This window comes from Triticum dicoccoides, chromosome 1A (genome assembly GCF_002162155.2).
Source record: "Triticum dicoccoides isolate Atlit2015 ecotype Zavitan chromosome 1A, WEW_v2.0, whole genome shotgun sequence".
NCBI lineage: Eukaryota > Viridiplantae > Streptophyta > Magnoliopsida > Poales > Poaceae > Triticum > Triticum dicoccoides.
The window spans coordinates 554078068-554100423 of record NC_041380.1 but is presented as its reverse complement, the minus strand read 5'-3'; the positions used below and the strand labels follow the sequence as shown (position 1 = coordinate 554100423).

Sequence of the window (22356 nt, the reverse complement as noted above, 5' to 3'; positions counted from 1 at the left end):
AATCTCTGATAAACTTCCAAACAAACAGATGAGATGTCGTACCTGCCGCCGCCCGCGGAACGAGGAAGCTTCTGACGGCCTTGAGGTGTGCTTCTTGTCGTCGTCGGTGGTCGCGTCGGTGCCGACCAACCCAACTTCTGCGAAGGGTGAGATTCGGACTGAGAAAACTGTTGCGCTGCGAAGTCGCAAACCCCGCTGCCGACCACGTCTGGAGGTATGCCGCCAAATGAATCGCCGCCGGAGTTTGCATCCACAGCCGCCATGACTGCCGATGGCTAGGGGTAGGGAGGAGCTCGAGGGAGAGTGAGAGAGAGTGGGGAACGGAGCGAGCCGGCCAGCCAGGTTTGACCTGGTGCGACCCGATCCGACCGAGCGGCTGCACTAACGGCCGCCCAAGTTCGCGCCGTTAGCCGTTAGGCCGACCGACAGCCTGGCAGGTGGGCCACTCGTGTCAGAAGCGCGGTCAAAACGATTCAAACGGCCATCAGTTCTACTTGGTAGTTTTTAGTTACAAAAATAGAAAATTTTGATAGTATTCGGTTAGTTTTTAAAAAACTGATAGTTCTGTGGGACGGGAACCCCTAAAGTGGTAGTTTTTTGTCAATCACTCAATTGATTTCTATCATTGCAAATTGGCATACAAGATCTTTGGCTTTTCATTGGCGACTTTAACTCTATAAGATCGCTCAAAAATAGAAACTTGTCAAATTCACCATCTGTTGAACGGACTCTCCGTTAAAGGCCGTCAATTCACCATCTGTTGAATGGACGACAGCTTTTCCAAACATTTATGTTAAGCCTTTGTCTCGTCCCATCTCAGACCATGTTCTGTGTGCCCTTTCGATTCAGACTGGAATTCTGAGATGCAAAATTTTCAGATTTGGAAGTTTTTGGTTTGCCCTCATTAAAGCATCCGGAAGTTTTTGGCACTTGTTGTCCCGAGGTAATTCAGCAGTCTTGGTTTGCACTCATTAAAGCTACAACAAGTGCCACATCTCTGCCTGCTAAGTTAAAACGCCTCAGGTATGCACTAAAAGAGTTGGAACAAATCGATCTCCAAATTAAGTTTACTCATTGAGAACTGTAATCGTGTGCTCCTCCAACTCGACAATTTGGAAGAACTAAGACAGTTAACTATACATGAAGGCAACTTCAGAAAAATTACCCAAATTACCGACAACACTAATGAAAATGACATTCTCAACGACACCTACACTGAATATGACCAAGCTTTTGTACTCGCTTTATTTGGAGAAAAAAGGAGAGAGGAGCAGAATATGATCGATTTGGAGTTGAGCTTTTTCTACGGCCACAAGGCAAAAAAAAAAGCATCCACTGCAAATGCACCCAAAAAATGAGCGATAGAGGTGAAAGAAAAAGATAAGACAGCGAAGCAGAGGAAACAGAAATCAAAGACAGCTAAAAGAAATTACAGACGAGCAGACCTAGCTAGACACTAAGCATGGCTAAATGTTCGATGCCGCTAAGACAACTTACACGTCGCTGACCGGAACCGGCACACCGGCCTCTCTCTTCATGTCTGTCGGTGTCGCTACGGACCGAGTACTCTGGTGACCCTGCGACAGGCGTCCTCCACATCCCGCATGTACGTACCGTTTCTTGGAGGTTGAGGTTTCCATTTTCGACAAGCTACGCCGTGCTACTTAAGGCCGCAACCAACCAGCAATGCATGCGGTGTGCGCGGTGTGTCAGCTGAGGGAGAGGCACTCCCACGCTTCAAACTTCCTCAGTCCAAGCAGAAGCCGACACCAACCTCGCCGCCGGCGAAGGGCTGAATAATGGGTGGTTTCAGCCGAGCCAGCTGCTTCCTCTGCCTGGGCCCAAGGAAGAAGGAAGTCCCACCGCCTCCCCGGGCCGAACCGCGCCGAGCCGCTGCGGCAGGAACCTTCGCCTGGGACGAGCTCGCGGCCTTCGCCTTGGACGAGCTGGCGGCGGCGACCAGGAACTTCGGAGACGACTCCCGCGTCGTTGGTCCGGAGGCGGGTCTCTACAAAGGCTACCTCAAGAGCATCAACCAGGTGGTGACAGTCCTGGGTGGCAGACTAATCCTTTTTTCCTCAGTTCCATATGTACCGGCATGTCATACGTATTCGTTTGTAGATCGTTAGTAGGAGTATTAACCTGCAGCATGCCGCGGAGCAACTCAACAGCGAGTTTCTCGCCCATGTCCTGACGCTGAGCGCGCTGCGCCACCCGAATGTCGTCAACCTCATTGGCTTCTGCGCGGACGGCCAATACAGAATCTTGGTTCACGAGCACGTGCCATTGGGTTCTCTCGAAGATCACCTCCACCGAGTAACCACAGTTCCCCGCTCCCCGCTCCCCGCTCCCCGCCGCGCGCTACTCCGGCGCCGGCGTCCACCGCGCCTCGGCGCTCTCGCCGCAGCCACTCCGACTGCGGCGACCACCTCCTTGCCTCCCGGCGGCCATCCCTCGCCGCCCCTAGCCTCTCCCCCCTCCCCATGGCCTCTCCCCCCTCCCCATGGCCGCCAGTCCCAGATCTGTGACCTCGTCGTTCCAGCCGCCGGGTGAGCGCCCTGTGGTGTCGGGTCTGGGGATCTCCTCCGGCTCTGAGGGTTCGGACGCGCAGGGGCCTGCTGCGGCGGAGCTCGACGCTCCTGCTCCGGGGGACGGGCAGGCTCCGTGGGAGCGCCTGCCTCCCTCCAAGAAAGAGCTCTGGAGGATGAGGCGCAGCCCTGTTGGCCCGACCGTGCGCTCGCCGACGGCGCGGCCTGCGTCGCCGCCCGTTGTGGTTGCCCCGGAGATGCGTGACAAGTGCTTCAAGTGTTTGGAGAAGGGCCACTACAAGAAGGAGTGCACCAATCAGATTGTCTGTTTCAGATGTGGCTTGCCCGGCCATGGCTCCCGGAACTGCAAGAGGCCGAGGAGCCCGTCGTCGGTGGACGACCTCCGCAGGGAGGCGGTGGCCAAGGTGGCGCGCCGCTCATCTCCCCCGCCGCGGTTGGCGCCGGCGTCCGCGCCCCAAGGTGTCAGCTTGTCGGTTCAGAACGTGGCGCCGGGTGTCGACGTGGAGTGGCCACCTCTGGCGCCGCCGCGTCTGCAAGTGGAGAGCAGAGTCGAGGAGGCGCCGGCGGAGCTCTGCGTCGTCAAGCGCTCTGCTGTTGTGTCCGACCTTGAGCGGCGCCTCCAGTTCGCCATGGTGGCATACGTGGCTGGTCAAAGGAGGGTTCTTGCACCGGCGCGTGTGAAGGAGATCCTCGCCGGGAAGCTCGACATCGCCCCGGAGCTCGTCTCGGTGCACTGCTACAGGCCGGAGGACTTTTTGGTGGTCTTTGCGACCGCGGAGATGCGGAACAGAGTGACGACGTGCCCCTCGGTGGAGTTTGAAGGTGATCGTCTGATTTTCAGGCCATGGAATAGGCAATCACAGGCAGTCCATTCGGTGTTCGAATTCAAGGTGTGGCTGGTGATCGAGGGCATCCCCCCTCCCATGCGTGGGATCGCTCTGTGGTGGAGGTACTGCTTGGGTCTTCTTGCAAGGTGGAGGAGGTGGCTCCTGAGACGGCTTCCCGCTCCGATCTGTCCTCGTTCAAGCTCACGGCATGGACGGCGAGCCCGGATGAGATTCCTGCTCTCAGATGGCTGGCGGTGCCGGAGCCTGGACTGGAGGCGCCGCCCGCTCTCCTGCAATACAAGGTGCTCATACACACCGACATGATCATGGATCTGAGAGAGGCTGGCGAGCCTTGGTTCTTTGGGAGCTCGTCGGGCAGCGGCCAAAGCGGCCTCCCCGACGATGACGACATTGCGGGCGGCGGACCCAGATCGCGCAGGTTGGTGTGGCAGTTTGGGGTCCCTGACACCCGCTCCGGCGGCCTGGGCGGCGTCGCCGCTGGTGGCGGGGGTGGGGCCTGGTCCAGACCGTTGGGACACGATTGGCGCCTCCCTCCCATGGAGGCCACGCCGGTCGCTACGCCTGGGGCCCCACCAATCCCTATCCTGTGCAGGCTGACGAGACGAGTTTCAGCTTTTCAGCGTTTGACCGGTCAGGCCAGGAGAGAGGATTCGAATCGCGCGCCAACTGTGGATGCTGCTAGGGGTGAAGTGATGACGACTTCAAACAGGAGTGGTGGAACGGTTCCGGAAGCAACGGCCAATCCTCCGCCTCGGTTGCTGAGGCGTGCAGAGTCTGAGCAGAGAAAAGAAGGGGAAGGCACATGCCCATCGGTTGTCCAGTCTGGAACGCTCCGGGTGGGTCCGCAGGTGGCAGCCCCGATGCAGCAGATGGGGCCAGTTCTCGTGCTGGCGGCCACTAAGGACGGAAACCAAGAACCCCAAGGAGGAGTGGCCACTGGGCAATCGGTTACGGCCAAAACGAGTGCAGAGCCTGCTGTGGTTGTGCCTCCTGTCGCTTCGGAGAAGGCAGGACCAGGATCCCAAGGCGGTGGGGAAATTGGGCCCCCGGATGTGACCAATCCTGTCGCACCGCGGGTAGAGCCGACACGTGAGTTGGCGAGCGCGCCCCCCGTGTTCACGCAGGACACAGCGGCACATGAGGCCATGGTGGAGACGCAGACTCAAGGGACACCCGGCAACACCCCCCAGGATGAATGCATGCAATCGATGGATGGCCTCAGGATGACTGGGCCCCGCACTGATGGGAACCACGCACTTCTTGCATGCGATACAATCCACGTACACGAGCCATTGGTGATGCATATGGGCAATCTGCCTGCACAGCGGCCCTCGGATGTTTGTGACAAGGGGACAGGTATGGAGATTGTAGCGACGGACGGTCCAGCAACAGGACTGACTACCAAGGAGGCGGAGATGTACGCAAAGCTCAAGGTGTTCTGCTCAAGCATTGTGAAGAAATTGGCCCCACCAATTCTCAGGGAAGTCCAGGCCACCACCTTGCGGGTCGAGGCTGAGCCATTCACGCCCAGAAGAACCACTCGTGCTGCCAAGAAATCAGCAGTGCATGTAGCACCAAGGGCCACGCCAGCGGAGAACGTTCTCTTGCGCACGCTGGGACTCGTACCGGAAGACTTGGACGTAGAAGACGCAGCCGTGCAAGAGCTTAAGGCACTGTTTGACTCGCCTCTTCGCGAGCAGCACGTGCGCGTGATCGCAGCCCTGTTCGGCAAAGAGATGCCGGGGCAGCTCAGTGGCACTTGCTCTGGGGCTGCGGCTGGAATCGGTGCACACTAGATGTGTGCCGTGCTGGGCGTTGGATGCACATCTGCTCCATGGATACAAACCCATCGGTGACGTGTTGGAATGTCCGAGGCTTGAACAACCCAGCCAAGAGACAAGCGGTGAAAGACTTTTTAGTGTCGGTGCGGCCTAACTTAGTGTGCTTGCAAGAAACTAAGCTCGATGTAGTGGATAATTTTCTCATAATGCAATGTTGTGGCCCGTCTTTAGACGGCTTTGCTTATTTGCCGGCGGCGGACACGAGAGGTGGGATCATTCTAGCGTGGGATACCACCGTGATGATGGTGGATAATATCACGCGCGACACTAACTCCCTCACAGGCTTGGTGCATCCAAAGTCTGGAGAGGAATGGTGGATCACCGTGGTATATGGGCCACAAGGCGACGACCAGAAGACCCTTTTCCTTGAGGAGTTATGCACGAGGAGAACCACATGTCCGGGGCCGTGGATGGTTCTGGGTGACTTCAACCTAATCCTCCGCGCCTCGGAGAAGAATAATATGAATCTTAATCGGGCCATGATGAACAAATTCAGAAGTTTTGTCGACAGCAATGAGTTGAAAGAGCTCTACATGCACGGACGTCGTTTCACTTGGTCCAACGAGAGAGATGACCCAATCATGACCAAAATAGACAGGATCCTCGTGTCCGTAGACTGGGAATTGGCGCGGCCTGATTATCTACTGCAGGCGCTCTCGACTAGTGTTTCGGATCATGCGCCGCTACACTTATCGACCAGTGCAACATATTGGCCGAAGAAGAGGTTTCGTTTTGAGAGCTTCTGGGTCAAATTGGAGGGTTTTGAGCAGGCGGTTCGGGAGGCCTGGGTTTGTGATCACTCCATTGTGGACCCATTCAAGAGACTAGACGCGCTCTTCCGCAATGCCGCGGTGGCGCTACAAGCTTGGGGTCAGAGGAAAGTGGGGAACATCAAACTCCAGATCGCCATTGCCACACTAGTAATCCTCTGACTGGATCAAGCTATGGAATCTAGAGGGCTCACCGAGTTAGAGACGTGGCTAAGAAGAACGCTAAAGCTTGCACTTCTGGGGCTGGCGTCGCTTGAACGTACAATCGAGAGGCAAAGATCAAGACATAGATGGCTTCGCGAGGGAGACGCTAACACAAAGTTTTTCCAGTTGATTGCGAACGGCAGGAGAGCGAAGAACTTCATACCGCAGGTTAAACGAGGAGATGAGATTGCCACTGACCAGACCCGCAAAGAAGAGATTTTCACAGAGGCCTTTCAAAACTCCCTTGGCACAGCATAGGCCAGGGATCACACGCTCAATCTTCAAGAGCTAGGCTTGGCGCAGCAAGACTTGAGCAGTTTGGATGCGCTGTTTACTATCGAGGAGGTTTGGTCTGTTATCAGAGAGATGGCCCCGAACAGGGCCCCTGGGCCGGACGGATTCACGGCTGAATTCTACCAAAAGGCGTGGTCAATTATCAAGGATGACATCATGGCAGCGCTCCTAAAGCTTTGCGTTGGGGATGACCGAGGGTTCGCCAGATTAAACCGCGCGCTGATCGTTTTGATACCCAAGAAGCAGGATGCTATGGAGGTGGGCGATTACAGACCGATTAGTCTACCACACAGTTTCTCCAAACTGTTCGCCAAGCTACTGGCTAATCGGATTAGGCCTTTCATGAAGGATTTAGTGGCTGCCAATCAGTCCGCGTTCATCCGCGGAAGAAGCTTGCATGACAACTACCTCCTTGTTAAGCAAGTGGCCAGGAAGATTCACGCGAGGAAAACCAGAGGTGTGTTCCTAAAGCTCGACATATCTCGTGCCTTCGATTCCCTGTCCTGGCCCTTCTTGTTCGAAGTGCTCGGCGCCAAAGGCTATGGAGGGAGATGTCTCAGGTGGATAGCTGTCCTACTGCATACTTCGAGCACCAAAGTGCTAGTCAATGGAGCCCCGGGAAGAAGGATCTGGCATGCAAAAGGGCTGCGACAAGGGGACCCGGTCTCCCCGCTGCTTTTTGTCATTGCAATGGAGGTCCTCACGGCTTTGGTTTCCAAAGCCATGGCTGATGGAGTTCTAAGCTCATACACCGGAATCTCGGCGACCCAGCGACTATCTATATATGCGGATGACATGGCGTTATTCGTCAAGCCAAACATTCAGGATCTGGGATTCGTCAGGATCGCACTGCAGCTATTTGGAGAAGCTTCGGGACTGAGGGTCAATTATAGGAAATCGTCGGCGATTTTGATCTCGGAGGACCAGGAAGACAAAGCCAGAGTGCAGAATCTGTTGCAATGCCCCATTGGAGAATTCCCGTGCAAATACCTTGGACTGCAACTGGCCATCAAGCATCTCACGAAGGCGCATTGGCAGCCCCTTTTGGATCAAGTGCGGCACTGCCTCCCGGCTTGGCAGAGGGGTCTGCTGCAGCGATCAAGCCGGCTTGTACTTGTGAAATCGGTCATCGCAGCGAGACCTGTGCATCAACTGCTCGCGATGAAGGCCCCTGGCTGGGTGCTCGAGGATATTGATGGATGGATGCGAGCGTTCTTTTGGGCGGGGAAAGATCAAGTGAACGGAGGCCAATGCTTAGTGGCATGGAATACGATCTGCAAGCCGACTAGCTTCGGAGGCCTGGGAGTTAAAAACCTGAGACTGCAAGCGCTCGCACTTAGGGTGCGCTGGGAATGGATGAGGCGCACAGACCCTCAAAGGCCGTGGCATGGACTGGGACTCATGGTGGATGAAGATGCGAGGCTCGTTTTCGATAGCTTGGTGCAGATCACAGTGGGCAAAGGAGACAAGATCCTGTTTTGGAGGGATCGGTGGATTCATGGACTCTCCGTCAGGGATATAGCGCCGTTGCTTGTGGCGGGAGTGGAGAATAGGGTCAGAAACTCACGCACGGTTGCTCAGGCTTTGATCGGAGAAAGGTGGGCACTCGACGTGCAACCACAGACAACCTTCGGAGCATTGCTGCAAACAGTCCATTTGAGACATGCCATTGCGACAGTGCCGAGAGATGAGCTACTGGAGGACACGTTCTCTTGGCCGCATGATCCATCAGGTTTATACACGGCGAGATCCACCTACATGAGACTCAACCAGGGTGCGATGGTATCACCTACAGCTGTGGCGATTTGGCGTAGCTGGGCGCCATTAAAGTGCAAAATCTTTACCTGGCTTGCGGTGCAGCATCGATTGTGGACATCGGACAGACGGGTACGCCATGGCCTGCAAGATAACCCATCGCCATGCTATACTTGTTTGCAGGATGAGGACACGGCTGAGCACATCTTGGTGCAATGTGTCTATGCTAGACAAGTGTGGCATAAGTGCTTGGACACCCTGGAAATTGACATACCCCATCCCAGCAGCACGGACACTTTTGTCGACTGGTGGCTAAGGACACGAGTGGGATTCCATGGGAAGCAAAAGCGAGGTTTCGATTCACTCATAATTGCTGCGGCTTGGTCGCTATGGAAACAGAGAAACGCTAAAGTTTTCAACAGATCGGAACAGGTTAAGAACTACAATGAGTTAGCTAGAGCCATCCTTGAGGAGATTCGTGATTGGCATATTGCAGGTGTTGGAGTGGGTGGATTAGAACGTTTTGTGAGAGATCACGATTGATCTACCGTAGGTGTGAGTGGGTGCTTGGGTGATCGATGTTCGCATTGATCGCTCGTCTCTTGTAAAACTTTTTCTCCCTTCTATAAAAATACGGTACGCTATTGGCGTACTCTCGAAAAAAAAAAGATCACCTCCACCCCCGTGGTAAATTTTTGTTTGGATCATGCCAAACCCTGTAAATTCCGCTCATGATTCGATCGCTTGAGTTTGTGTTAATTAACCACCGGATCGATCTTGTGCTCCCCTCACCAGACCGGTCTCCAGCAGGCAAAGCACCGTTGGACTGGAACACAAGGATGAACATAGCTGCCCGTGTGGCCAAAGGTTTAGAGTATCTGCACCACAAAGGTGTGGTGTACCGCAAATCCATGGGTAGCTTGGACATCCTGCTCGGAGATGGCTACCACCCAAAGATGTCCCAGCATGGACTGGCAGACCTTGGACGGTTGCTTGCAGAGGATAACAAAGGCTGGTGTACTGATTTCTGGGGAAGCACTACCATTGCCCCCGAGACATACGTTACGGGGAAGGTGACCAAGGAGTCGAACGTGTACAGCTTCGGCGGACTGCCGCTGGAGATGATCACAGGGCGGAGGCCCATTGAGCCCGCCGACGAGGATCGGAACCTTATCGCATGGGTAAGTCCATTACCGTTCACATATTATTTGTAATCTACAGAGTGAATGATGTCATGTTTGCTGCTGGATCAGGCCACACGATTGATGAAGGACAGGAGCCGATTGCGAAGGATGGCAGACCCGGCGCTGCAGGGCCGGTACCCGTCCATGGATTTGGAGGAGGCCCTCACAGTTGCTTCCATATGCGTCCACCAACAGCCGGCCATGAGATCGCCCATCGGCACCGTCGTCACAGCTCTGTCTCGCCTCGCCTATGATGTCGATCCACCCGAATCATCACACCCTGCGGCACCTAGTTAACCTAGCTAGTAGAGAAATGATCATGCGCCCGACATCTCCAGATGCATCGGTCATCATCAAGTTATAGTAGTTCCTTGCTTGCTGTGATATGTGACTGTTGCTTGGTGTGGAATAAGAATAACAAGTGCCTGGCCTGTATTAATATGCATTCAGAGGTTGTCTTGGTTCTAGAGGTGGAAAGGTGTGTGGGCGGCATAAGCAAGATCGGCAAGTTTCAGCTGAACTGATCCATCCCGGTATCTTCCATACATTCCAAGAGGCAGACTAATTAAGAGAGAAGGAAACAAGTTAAATTGGAGTCTGAAGTTGCTTGCATATTCTTGTCCTTCAGCTGGCAGTGGAGCTCCCTCAAGATAGCTTTATTCTTCTTTGTGCTTGCAACAGCAAGTCTAGAGGATAAAACCGCACCCATCAGGATATTACAATCATGAAACAACATTGTCAGTGACCCATGATCAAACATACTGCACTTGTTATTTCAAAAAAATAAAAATATACAGCACTTGTTATTTAAAAAAAAACATACAGCACTTGCAGTGGGCATGCATGCACCCATGGCTGAGGCATGGTGGCAGCTAGGATCACTTCTAGTCATCGGACAGGACAAACATGTGGTTATCAGGAGGCCCTTCAAAAGAATCTGCATACTGGACATCAAGCATACTGCTATTGTTATGTAACACATAACTGTAGGAGCGTTTTAACATCTGTTCATTCAAGTTCAGAGGTAGCAAAACGGATGACTGAATATGAAATTTGACGCTGCCAAGGGATATTTTAAGCTGATAAGAATCGGAGCGATTTACCTAAAAACCATCAGGAAATATGACACCGAACTGGGAATCATTTGGTGAGTCACATTCGAGGACAGGCTCAGATGCAAGGAAAAACAGGTCTACTATGCTGCAAGCCTGCAACTCGTCAATGCACAGAACACAAGACGAGCATATTAGCATGATGTTCGTTCTGGTTCAGAGGCGACAGACTAAATTATTGAATTACGAAATTTTGCGTTCGAAGACAGCCACATAAGGAAAAAATATGGATTGAAAAGCACATGTATCAGCACACATATCCAATTTTTCACTTGCTGATGACAAAAGGATGTTACCATCAAGATCACGCCACCACGGCAAGAACAAGGTAACTTTTTACTACAGCACCAGAGCATTTCCACCGCTCGACACAAACTGACGACCTAGCACATCTATCCACCCGCAGGCACGACTCAAACTAGGCCGTCTCGCAACAGATGCGGCGGGCAAGATAGGCAAATCTGGCAAGCAACAAGGTACATTTAGAACAGAGAAAAAACCTTGAAGCATAGAACTGCACTACTACATACAGCGCCATTTCGTTTTGCAACTACAATACTGAAATGAGAGATAAATAAAGTCATGCTCACGCAGAAGTTTCAATGCTAATTCTGTACCTTGAATTGAATTCCTAAGAGTTTCCTTGTCTGTCTTTCCTGGACCTGGGTACATGTAAATAAACGATAAAATAGACGCCAAAACAAAAATTATATGCAGATGGATCTTAAGAAAAGTGGAGCAAAAACATGTCCGACCGTTCAGAGAAGGAATTTCTATTGCAAAAATATGCAGCGTCTCACCTCCTCAGCTAGGATTTCATGGTTCTTCAGTTCATTAAACCAGAAATCTGGCATCCTTTTTCCTCTGCAGCGAAGCATTATGAACAAGTCAAAGACTGTTCTACATTCCTTTTTCATCAAATGACCTCTTTCCAACATAAAGTTACTCAACAGATCTATATTTCTTTCTGATCTAGCAGTTTCACCTGTGCCATCTTTAGTTACACTTTCTACCTCAATCACACTGCAGAATTTGCAGGTGAGGAAATCCATCGATCATAGAACAAACAAATATGAACCTGCAAAATAGAAACATCTTTTGTCTATCTGCATCATATTTAGTGGTGTAGTTGTGATCATGGTACATCTGAGAGTAAGAGTCATTTTCCAGCAGTTGCAAGAGTCGAAATTAAAAATTGGAAACAGGAAAAACAGAGACACAAATTAGAACAGATGGATACACAGAACTGAAGGACGAGCCAAGGTTATTCGTTCAGATTCAGATGCAACCAAAAAAAGATTACTAGTGATTGCGAATTTACGGCACGGTAGCTATAACTGACAGTAAATTTCACAAGTTGGGTTAATCAAATGTGCCAGTTGAGGAACCACATTCAACAACAAGCTCATAAACAATGAAAAACAAGCATCAGAAGGCACAGGTCTTAGAACAGATAACAAACATTTTCATTTCAGTTACTGATGACAGCAAGGAGGTGACATCAGATCAGGAACACTACATCCACCATGGCACGAACAGACACTACAAACACGCACAATTTCACCGCTGAACACATCTGGCTAAGACGACGACTAACAGACGACGACGCACAGAGCTTAGGCCCTCTCTCCACGGATGCGGCGGGCGAGCTGGATGTCCTTGGGCATGATGGTGACGCGCTTGGCGTGGATGGCGCAGAGGTTGGTGTCCTCGAAGAGCCCCACGAGGTAGGACTCGGCGGCCTCCTGCAGGGCGGAGACGGCGGAGGACTGGAAGCGGAGGTCGGTCTTGAAGTCCTGGGCGATCTCCCTCACCAGGCGCTGGAAGGGTAGCTTGCGGATGAGCAGCTCGGTGCTCTTCTGGTACTTGCGGATCTCCCGGAGCGCGACGGTGCCGGGGCGGAAGCGGTGGGGCTTCTTGACGCCGCCGGTGGCCGGGGCGGACTTGCGGGCCGCCTTGGTGGCCAGCTGCTTCCTCGGCGCCTTGCCGCCGGTGGACTTCCTCGCCGTCTGCTTTGTGCGGGCCATGGAGTCGGAGATGCGCCGGGAGGTTGTTGAGGAGGGGGGAGCGCTGGGAGGGTTGGGGGATTGGAGTGAGGAGGAAGAAGGGGAATGGGCGGCGTTAAATAGGGAAGGAGGGGAGCGCCGAGCGGGCGGGGGATTGGAGCGGGGAGCCGCGCGTTTGTTTTGGTTTTTCGGGAGGGATGGTGGGGCATGGACCGTTGGATGCGTCGTGGCGTGGACGGCTGCGATCTGGTTTCGAGGGGGCGATCCGTGGGAGGTGGGATCGCGCGCTCTGATTGGTTGAAGAGGAGTCCGAGGGGGTGATCCGCGGCGAGGTGGCTCGCGTGCCCTGATTGGTCGAAGAGGAGTCATCCGGATCGTGCCCCGCGCCACTGATTTTGCGTGCACACTGAAGGCCGGAGACGAAACGAAATGGCCTGGGAGAAGGGCGCGATCGTGTTCGCTCTTTGCCGCCAACACGCCCAACTAAAAAAAACTTTTTTTGCGGGGTGCCCAAATAAAAAACCTACTGATAACTAGAAACAGTTTCCCGGCAAAAAAAATATAGAAATATTACAGTACAAACAATTGTTTTGGCATTCGAATTTGAACGATTTGTGGGCGAGTGTTCCTCGAATCAAAAGAGAAAGAAGGAATAAATTGTGCGTCTTTCTTCTCGTTCAGAATATATTATCATCCCATTTTAATTGTACAACGCATTGCTTCTACGTATTGCAGCACCGTTTGCAAACTAGCATCACACGACACGAGGAATTAGCTGAATGCAAAAACTATATTCAGTTATGTTCAAAAAAGAAACTAGAATCAGTTGATACACCGAGGCCATGCCACTGTCGCTTCAGCTATGAGTCACTCACTTGACTCCTCTCCTCGGTCCTGAATGAAGAAACAAATGTGCCAAAGATATCACAACCCCGAACTGTAGATGATACTACCGTGGCGCTGGCCGGTCACAAAAAAGTTACCAATCCATCTTCAGATGCTGCCAAGTCTGAACCTACGGCCACAATCTTTTGTGCACAAAACGGCATGCAAGTTTTCTTCAGTAAACAGCGAGAAAATAAACGCAAAGAAGCATCGCTCTAGAACCTCATCTTGTTTATCCAACAAGCAATGCAAAACGACTTACGTTTGGCAATTTCAGAGTAGCGCGCAGAACTGACTGATATACTATTGGGGTACCGAACCAAGAACAGGACAGGGCAAGGCAAACGTTAACGATAATCACACAAGTGCGATTATCATCAGAAGAAATCACCAGCAACAGAAATGCATCATTATTTCTTAATCACATATCATCAGTTTGCACAAGTTGCAGCACCATGCAGCAATTTCCACTCCAATCCATGAAGAGTACTGCTACTTGCAGATAACCAGAGTTCAACAAAGATACACATATCATCAGTTTGCCAAACATAGATGCGTTCAGTTTCAGAAGAATCTGAAAGCGATATCTCATCTGAAAACTTAACTTGTGTTGCTACAAACACATGGCGGAGATTAGTACAGGCACTTGCTACTGGTACAAATCAGGTCGGACTGATCGTAATTACTAGCAGCGGAAATGCAACACTCTAAATCCCATCTCAGTTTGCAAAACAAGATTCGGCAAGCAATCAGCGCTTCCGAACCAGTAATGGCACTACTTGTGCAAATAAAATGAAAAGGCTCGGTTTATAAGAGTAGAAATGACAGCATTAGTAATATCATGTAGTACCACAACTGCGACATTTTCTAGATAGATTTCATCAGTTTGCAAAAGCAACACGTTCAGTTCTTACATCCAACCAGCCAACAAAGCGTTGGCAATCATCACCCAGCACGCGCACTACAGCTACCACTACTTGCAGATGGAGATAAGCAGAGTCAACAGCGACTACAGATACAGCAGACGGCCACATCTGTCACAACAAGCGGCGCGTCGTCAGTCTAGGAGGAGGTGAACTTGGTGACGGCCTTGGTGCCCTCGGAGACGGCGTGCTTGGCGAGCTCCCCGGGGAGGACGAGGCGGACGGAGGTCTGGATCTCCCGGGACGTGATGGTGGGCTTCTTGTTGTAGCGGGCGAGCTTGGCCGACTCCCCGGCGAGCTTCTCGAAGATGTCGTTGATGAAGGAGTTCATGATGGACATGGCCTTGGAGGAGATGCCGATGTCGGGGTGCACCTGCTTCAGCACCTTGAAGATGTAGATCTTGTACGTCTCCACGCCCTTCTTCGCCTTGCTGCCCTTCTTGCGGCCCCGGGTCTTGCCCTCGCCGCCGGCCTCCTTGGACGCCGTCTTGCCCGCCGGCAGCCGCTTCTCGGCCTTGGGCTTCTTGCCCGCGGGGGTCTTCTCGGCCGCCTTCTCCACCTTGCTCTCGGCCGCCGGCTTCTTGTCTGCCTTGGGGGCCATGGCTGCCGCTTCGGGTGGGGTTGGGAGCTTCGGTGGTGGGGGGCGTGAGTTTGCTGGAGAGAGGCAGGGGAGGTGGGGGCTGAGATGGTGTGGGGAATTGAGGAGGGTGGGTGCTGGGATTTATAGAGGGGGGGAGGTGGGCGCTGATTGGTGGAGGGGTTGGCGCCCCGGATCGCTGACGTGGACCGATAGGATGCGCGTTCTGTTTGCCTCGCCGGACAGATCTTGACCGTATATTTCGTATCGATCGTCCCGCTCTCGAACCGCAAAGCACATCCAAGGCATCGTAGAACAAGGCGGCATGTGATGCAAATGTATTTGCTTTTATTTTTTGCGAGTATATTTGCTTTGTTGTACTATTTCCTACCCCAAACCTGTATATGTACAAGCATTGTTTTCTCTTTTTTTTTGCGAGATAAGCATTTTTCTCTTCTTTTTTTCTAGAAAAGGGTGAAGCCAACTTGTTTCTTGAGGAATGTAGAAATAGGATGGGCAGCCTTTTTTTTAAGGTCAAGAACCAGCTTTGCTTGATTTTCTTATTCTTTTTAGGGTAGGTTTATTTGGTTTTTCTTTTGCGAAAAAATGGAGATTGTAGTACTTAGGGTTGACGAATGCCGTACATACACAGGCTTACAGCTTCTTTCATTCCGGAGCTCAACCACACAGCAACACGAGAAGTACTACGACCCAAGGTTTTGGCTACCGAATCCTAAGCCTAAGAGGTGGGAAATGCGGTTACCGGAAAAAACCGAGCGGATACATTTTAATTCTTTTAACCGGAATTCAAAATCACATCTATTTGAGCTAGGTATACATATGTGTTATACTCGTTTTAGTGAGGAGTGTCATCTGAGTTGCAACACGAGGCAATTCGCGGGCTTGGGGTGAACCCTAGCCGCCACACCTCCTTCAGACCCAATCACTCCTACCGCCGTTGTCGGGCAAAGCCCACGCGGAATTTTCATCACCAAAGATGACATCTCTCCTTTTGTATCTATTTTTCCAATATATTATTTTAGCTTCCAACAGTTTTAGTATGTGTTTCTTGAGAATATTCTTGAAGTTGTTTTTAATCAGAGTGAGGGGCCTCTGATCTTCAATACCATCCATAAGAGTTGATACATAGTTGCAAGCTTCTACAATGGAGTTGAGTATGGATACGTTTTTGCTCCACTTCTTTAAACCCTACATGACACAATTGAATCTCGTAGACACATCTCTAGTTGTGTTGCTTAGTGAGAAATTTAAGTTCAAACATCTCCTAACAGTTTCATGAAATCCATCAAATTCCATCCAATAATTTTCAAATATGAATATAGATGCTTTGGGGATATCACTGCCAATCTTGATATGCATGATTGCTACCGCTTGAGCACTGCGTTGGTTTTCCTTTGAAGAGGAAATGGTGATGCAGCAAAGTAGCGTAAATATTTCCCTCAGTTTTTGAGAACCAAGGTATCAATCCAGTAGGAGATCACGCTCAAGTCCCATGCACCTACACAAACAAATAAGAACCTCGTAATCAACGCGATAAAGGGGTTGTCAAGCCCTTCACGGTCACTTACGAGAGTGAGATCTGATAGATATGATAAGATAATATTTTTTGGTATTTTTATGATAAAGATGCAAAGTAAAATAAACGGCAAAGGAAATAACTAAGTATTGAAAGATTAATATGATGGAAGATAGACCCGGGGGGGCATAGGTTTCACTAGTGGCTTCTCTCAAGAGCATAAGTATTACGGTGGGTAAATGAATTACTGCCGAGCAATTGATAGAATTGAGCATAGTTATGAGAATATCTAGGTATGATCATGTATATAGGCATCACGTCCGAGACAAGTAGACCGACTCCTGTCTGCATCTATTACTATTACTCCACACATCAACCGCTATCCAGCATGCATCTAGAGTATTAAGTTCATAAGAACAGAGTAATGCTTTAAGGAAGATGACATGATGTAGAGGGATAAACTCATGCAATATGATATAAACCTCATCTTTTTATCATCGATGGCAACAATACAATACGTGTCGGTTCCCTTTCTGTCACTGGGATCGAGCACCGCAAGATTGAACCCAAAGCTAAGCACTTCTCCCATTGCAAGAAATATCAATCTAGTAGGCCAAACCAAACTGATAATTCGAAGAGACTTGCAAAGATAAACCAATCATACATAAAAGAATTCAGAGGAGAAGCAAATATTGTTCATAGATAATCTGGATCATAAAAACCGACAATTCATCGGATCTCGACAAACACACCGCAAAAGAAGATTACATCGAATAGATCTCCAAGAGAACCGAGGAGAACTTTGTATTGAGATCCAAAGAGAGAGAAGAAGTCATCTAGCTAATAACTATGGACCCATAGGTCTGAAGTAAACTACTCACACATCATCGTAGAGGCCATGGAGTTGATATAGAGGCCCTCCGTGATCAATGCCCCCTCCGGCGGAGCTCCGAAAAAAGGCCCCAAGATGGTATCTCTCGGGTACAGAAGGTTGCGGTGGTGGAATTAGGTTTTCGTGGTACTCCTGGATGTTTGGGGGTACGTGGATATATATAGGAGGAAGAAGTATGTCGGTGGAGCAACAGAGGGCCCACGAGGGTGGAGGGCGCGCACAGGGGGGGGGGGTAGGTGCGCCCCCTGCCTCGTGCCTTCCTCCCTTGCTTCTTGACGGCCACTCCAAGTCTCCTGGATCACGTTTGTTGAGAAAATCACGTTCCCGAAGGTTTCATTCCGTTTGGACTCCGTTTGATATTCCTTTTCTTCGAAACCCTAAATTAGGCAAAAAAAAAACAATTTGGGTTGGGCCTCCGATTAGTAGGTTAGTCCCAAAAATGATATAAAAGTGTAAAATAAAGCTCATTAACATCCAAAATAGATAATATAATAGCATGGAGCAATAAAAAATTATAGATACGTTGGAGACGTATCAATGATGAGTGTTATTCTTGCACTCCTCTAACCTGAGTTTAAACCAAAATGTTTCATTTAAACCGAGATATTCGCTCCGGAATTGTCACGAATGACTAATGAATGCAAAAGATTCCAAATATCTGATATTTATTTTGTTTCACATGAAATGGGCTAATCATGGACGAAATCGAGTCAATACATGGAAATAAGTAAAGTGGAGAGGGGAGATCAAGTGGGAGGAGCAACAGAGGCGCCAGAGTAGAAGATGGTGTTCCATACCACCGTGCCCGCTCGTATGGGTGGTCGTACGGCGTGCCAGCCGAGGTGCCTAATCCACTTGAACAACCTTTATAAAAAGGCGTACGCCGAATGAGCAACAGAGCATCGCAGAACAAGCCAGTAATCGTCATCTTCATAGTAGCCATCTCCATCAACCCTAGCCGCCGCCATTTCCCATCTCCATAGCCACAACCTTCACCGCCACCATAGTTCTCAACCATCTAGCCATGCTTGTAATCCTGTATCACACACGACATCCATTGTAAGACATAATATCAATCAATCTTCATGGTGTGTTCTTCGGTGAGTTCTTCGTGTGATGTGATCTCCATGTGTGAGTAGTTCGGTAAGGTCACGGGTTGAGGCAAGGGCCTTGTAACCAGATGTATTTGTTGGTGGGATCGATGGAAGTACCTCTTAACGTCCTCGTATGTGTAGCATACAATTGTTTTATAGTTGTTTCTTGTCTCGTCCGTGTTCTTCATCCCTGCAGGTACCCGGGATCATGGAGAGCGAGTCACGGAGAGGCTAAGGGCAGCGAAACCGTTAAGTGTTATTCTGAACACCGGTGACAGAAAAGTTTAGTACGGTAACACGGATCCTATCATTAGGGATTCAAGTGGCATAGTCATTAAACACCCAATGGTTTTGTCTGATTATTGCTATCTTAATTACTGGGGCAACCCTGCGAGACGTATAGGGCCTTCGACTAAACAGCTGACTCTTGATGCAGGACGCGTGTCGGCCAACACGTAATTTGGACACACCCTGTCACATCCCTAGTTCTGGTATGACCTAGACCAGCTAGCCATTTGTGCATCATGCTTAAATTCCATTTAAATTTGAAATGGGGATTTGTGAAACCCTCAGAATCATTTCTGGAAATGACCCAGATAAAAATTGCTCCAAAAAGGTCCAAGAAAATGTTCATGTTGTTCTCTAAAAATATTGGACAGAGATGAAAATCAAACCAATATTTTTAGGAGCTCATAAGTATTTATTTTGGGCATTTGGAATCAATGCAGTAATTATTTGCTTTGGATATATAAATGTTATATATATATTATATGTCCAAAAATTGTGCCATTTGTCGAGGAGCTCTGGAATAATACCACTAGCCCCTACAAAAATTGGCATAATAAAATAAAATGGTTTAGTATTTTTATTAAACCAAACAAATGTCAGAAAAATAGAAAAGAAACAAAAACAGAAAGCTTACCTGGCGCTTACCTATAGCCATCTGGCGCCTCAGCCGGCCCAGTGGTGCGGCCACTGGCCCAACCGCCAACCGTCGTCCTCTTGGCGACGACAGAAGGACAGGGGCACACACCGGCGCGCGCGGCCACGCGTCCGGCCGGGGCCACATTCCCCGCCACCTCCTGCTTCTCCTCCTCGTCGTATGGATGCCCCGTGCGATGCCACGCGCCGCCCCGACCTCTCTCCCTCTCCCTTGCTCTCCCTCCTCCTCTGGTTCTCTTCCGCGCGACCGCCCGAGCACCACCGTCGCCGCCGCACGCCATTGCCGCGGCCACCGCCTCCCCCTCGCCCTCTCTTTGAGTCCAGAAGCTCCGCCACGTCGTCCTCCACCTCTCCGTCAAGCCACGCGCCTTGGGAGGCCCTGGAGAGTCGCCTCACCGCCATCTTCATCTCCGGTCGCCGGAGATCGTCTTCGCCGCCCCGTCGTCTTCAACGCGTCCCCAAGCTCGACGACCGCCTCGTCCAAACCGCCGTGAGCTTCTACGCCATTCCCCTCTCTCCGTTTAGCCGCCTGCACGCCGTAGCCCCTTTCCCCGCCGTGGCCGTAGCTCCTCGCCGCCGTCTATGTCGCCGCTGTCGCCCTGGCCACCGCAGCCCGCAACCGAGCACGTCACCGTGCTCCTGGTGCCACGAGGGTGCCGCAGAGCCCCTCGGGTGGCCACCCCGTGCCCCACAGCCCGCTCTCGCTTGAAGCCCATGCGCCGGCCGCCGCCCCGAGCTCCGCCCCAGCGAGCTCCGGCCGTCCCCGCCTCTCCCACTTGCTCCAAATGACGCGGACGAGGCTCAGCTCCTCGCCTGTGGTCTCCGCCGCCCAAATGGTCGCCGGAGGGCGATTCCCGTGCCCTCCGCCGCGTTCGGCCTCGCCGGCGGCTAAACGTCGGCAGGTTTGACCGCGTCAACCCCGCTAATTAACCCCCCCCCCTCTGTGACATTGACAAGTGGGCCAGGCCCCTGCTAATTTTAGTTAGATGTTAATTAAACTTAATTAGCTGATGATACTGACATGTGGGCCCGAGGCCACTAACTAAACTAGATTAGTTAGTTTAGACACTAACATATGGGTCCCACTGGTCAGGTTTGACCTGGACCGACCCGTTGACTCGCTGGCGTCACGCTGACGCAGTTATTCATTTTCTGGATTTAAGATTAATCAGGAAATTCCAGAAAATGATTCAAACTTCAAAAAATCATAGAAATTCAACCGTAGCTCGGATTGAAATAATTTATATATGAAAAATTATCAGAAAGATACAATCTTTCCATCTGTACCAGTTTCATGCATGACAAAACAACTTATACCTGCTGTATAGGTGAAAACATATAAATGGCATATATAAGAGCTTAATTTGGAGTTGCATTTGAACCCTTGATTCAAATGGACTTCATTCAATTTGAATACTAGTTGCATTAGCTCAAACAGCATCACATCTTCATGCCATGTACATGCATCATATTGTTGCATATGCTTGTGTATTGATTGTTGTCACCGTTCCTTCTCGATAGGTCCTGCTCCGGAAGTGTTCGAGAGTACCTATCAGTGAAGCAGTGCCCCCCCTGTTGATCTACCAGGCAAGCAACCCCCCTTGTTCATTCCGATACAATTCCACTCTCTCGCTCCTGCTCTCTTTTATTGCATTAGGACAACAATGATTCAACTGCTACTTTATGCTGCGGTAGTTGAACCCATTCCTCTGCATGACCTGTCATTGCCACAGTAAATAGTTGAAACCCACTAGCATGTGTAGAAGTTGATTGAGCCATGTGGTGTTCCTACCATGCCATGCTTGCTATTGCTTAGAGTTGTGTCAGGTCTGATTCATCGGGAATGAATTGGAGTGGTATGATATGTTCTGGTGCTGAGAGTTAAGCGTGTGAACACGATTTGGTAAAGGTAGCGGTGAGAGGCCATGTAGGAGTACATGGTGGGTTGTCTCACTGGAACCGTCCTTAAGCACTGAGTTTCGTGTATGTTGTCCAATGACTAGCTACTACCACACATTGGAATGCTTAAGTGCCCTCTCGACTTATTAGCCAACTTGATCTCTGTCTAGGAGTCGCAAATAGTTTCTGGTGTTTGTAGGTAGTGTTAGTAGTCTACCAAGTGGCACCCGGCCAGGTGGGCTTGGGACAGACTAGGCACAAGTGGCATGGTGTACCAAGCGTAGATCCATCCGGCGAGGTGGGCTTGGGAACCCTCCACATATTGTTTGGGGCCGTGAGCGACACCCCGGCCGGATCTCCTTGCGGATGGAACCCGAATAGGCGATAAACCTGGACTAGAGTCTTGTGTGGTTTGTCAGGTCATGGCCGACACCCTCGCCAGGCTTCCGCTTGAAGGTTGCCGAGATACATGTTGTGTATATGGTGATAAGTGGTGAGAGCGTGTGTGAAGAAGTACACCCCTGCAGGGTTAACATGATCTATTCGAATAGCCGAGTCCGCGGTTATGGACTTCTTGGATGCTTACGTGGTACATAGACAACTTAAAGTGGATACTCTAAAATACTCAAGACAAGTGTGAGTGCTATGGATGGCCTTCTCGTCAGGAGACGAGGATGGATCCATAGTAGTGTTTTGATATGGTGATTAGTGGACTCGTGTGCGCTGCCTCATCTCAAAGAAGTTTCTCATTGTCGTAGAACATGATAGCCACTGAGTCAAAGCTGGCTTGCTGCAACTAAACCCCACATTACCTTCTTGATACAAATGCATGTATGATAGGATCTGATGTAAGTCTTGCTGAGTACCTTTGTACTCACGTTTGCTTTATTTGTGTTTTGCAGGTGAGACGTCTGTCTCACTAGTAGTACCGCTTGGACTTCGACGAGTAGCTTGTTACCTCAGCTACGATCTTGTACCTTGGAGGGACTTGTAGATAGTCAGGTTTCTTAGCCTTTTTCTTTTGTAGTTGTCTGTACTCAGACA

General features: G+C 50.6%; 2 protein-coding genes and 1 pseudogene across 2 annotated transcripts; 1 reads left to right on the top strand and 2 right to left on the bottom strand.

Moving 5' to 3' along the window:
• The first annotated feature begins 1470 nt into the window (after positions 1-1470).
• LOC119289002 lies at positions 1471-10422 on the top strand (annotated as a pseudogene).
• Positions 10423-12001: 1579 nt separating this feature from the next.
• Positions 12002-12662, bottom strand: LOC119288992 (histone H3.2-like). Its single transcript, XM_037568448.1, has one exon. It carries the CDS (start codon positions 12582-12584, stop codon positions 12174-12176), a length of 411 nt encoding a protein of 136 aa, XP_037424345.1. The 5' UTR covers positions 12585-12662; the 3' UTR covers positions 12002-12173.
• Positions 12663-14285: 1623 nt separating this feature from the next.
• Positions 14286-15062, bottom strand: LOC119288980 (histone H2B.2-like). The gene has a single exon (XM_037568440.1). The coding sequence runs from the start codon at positions 14970-14972 to the stop codon at positions 14511-14513; it is 462 nt and encodes a 153-aa protein (XP_037424337.1). The 5' UTR covers positions 14973-15062; the 3' UTR covers positions 14286-14510.
• Between the last annotated feature and the right edge of the window lie 7294 nt (positions 15063-22356).

What these genes read in the sequence shown, in the direction of transcription:
- LOC119288992 (XM_037568448.1), bottom strand. Translation starts at nt 12,584, where the DNA reads ATGGCCCGCACAAAGCAGACGGCGAGGAAGTCCACCGGCGGCAAGGCG.
- LOC119288980 (XM_037568440.1), bottom strand. Translation starts at nt 14,972, where the DNA reads ATGGCCCCCAAGGCAGACAAGAAGCCGGCGGCCGAGAGCAAGGTGGAG.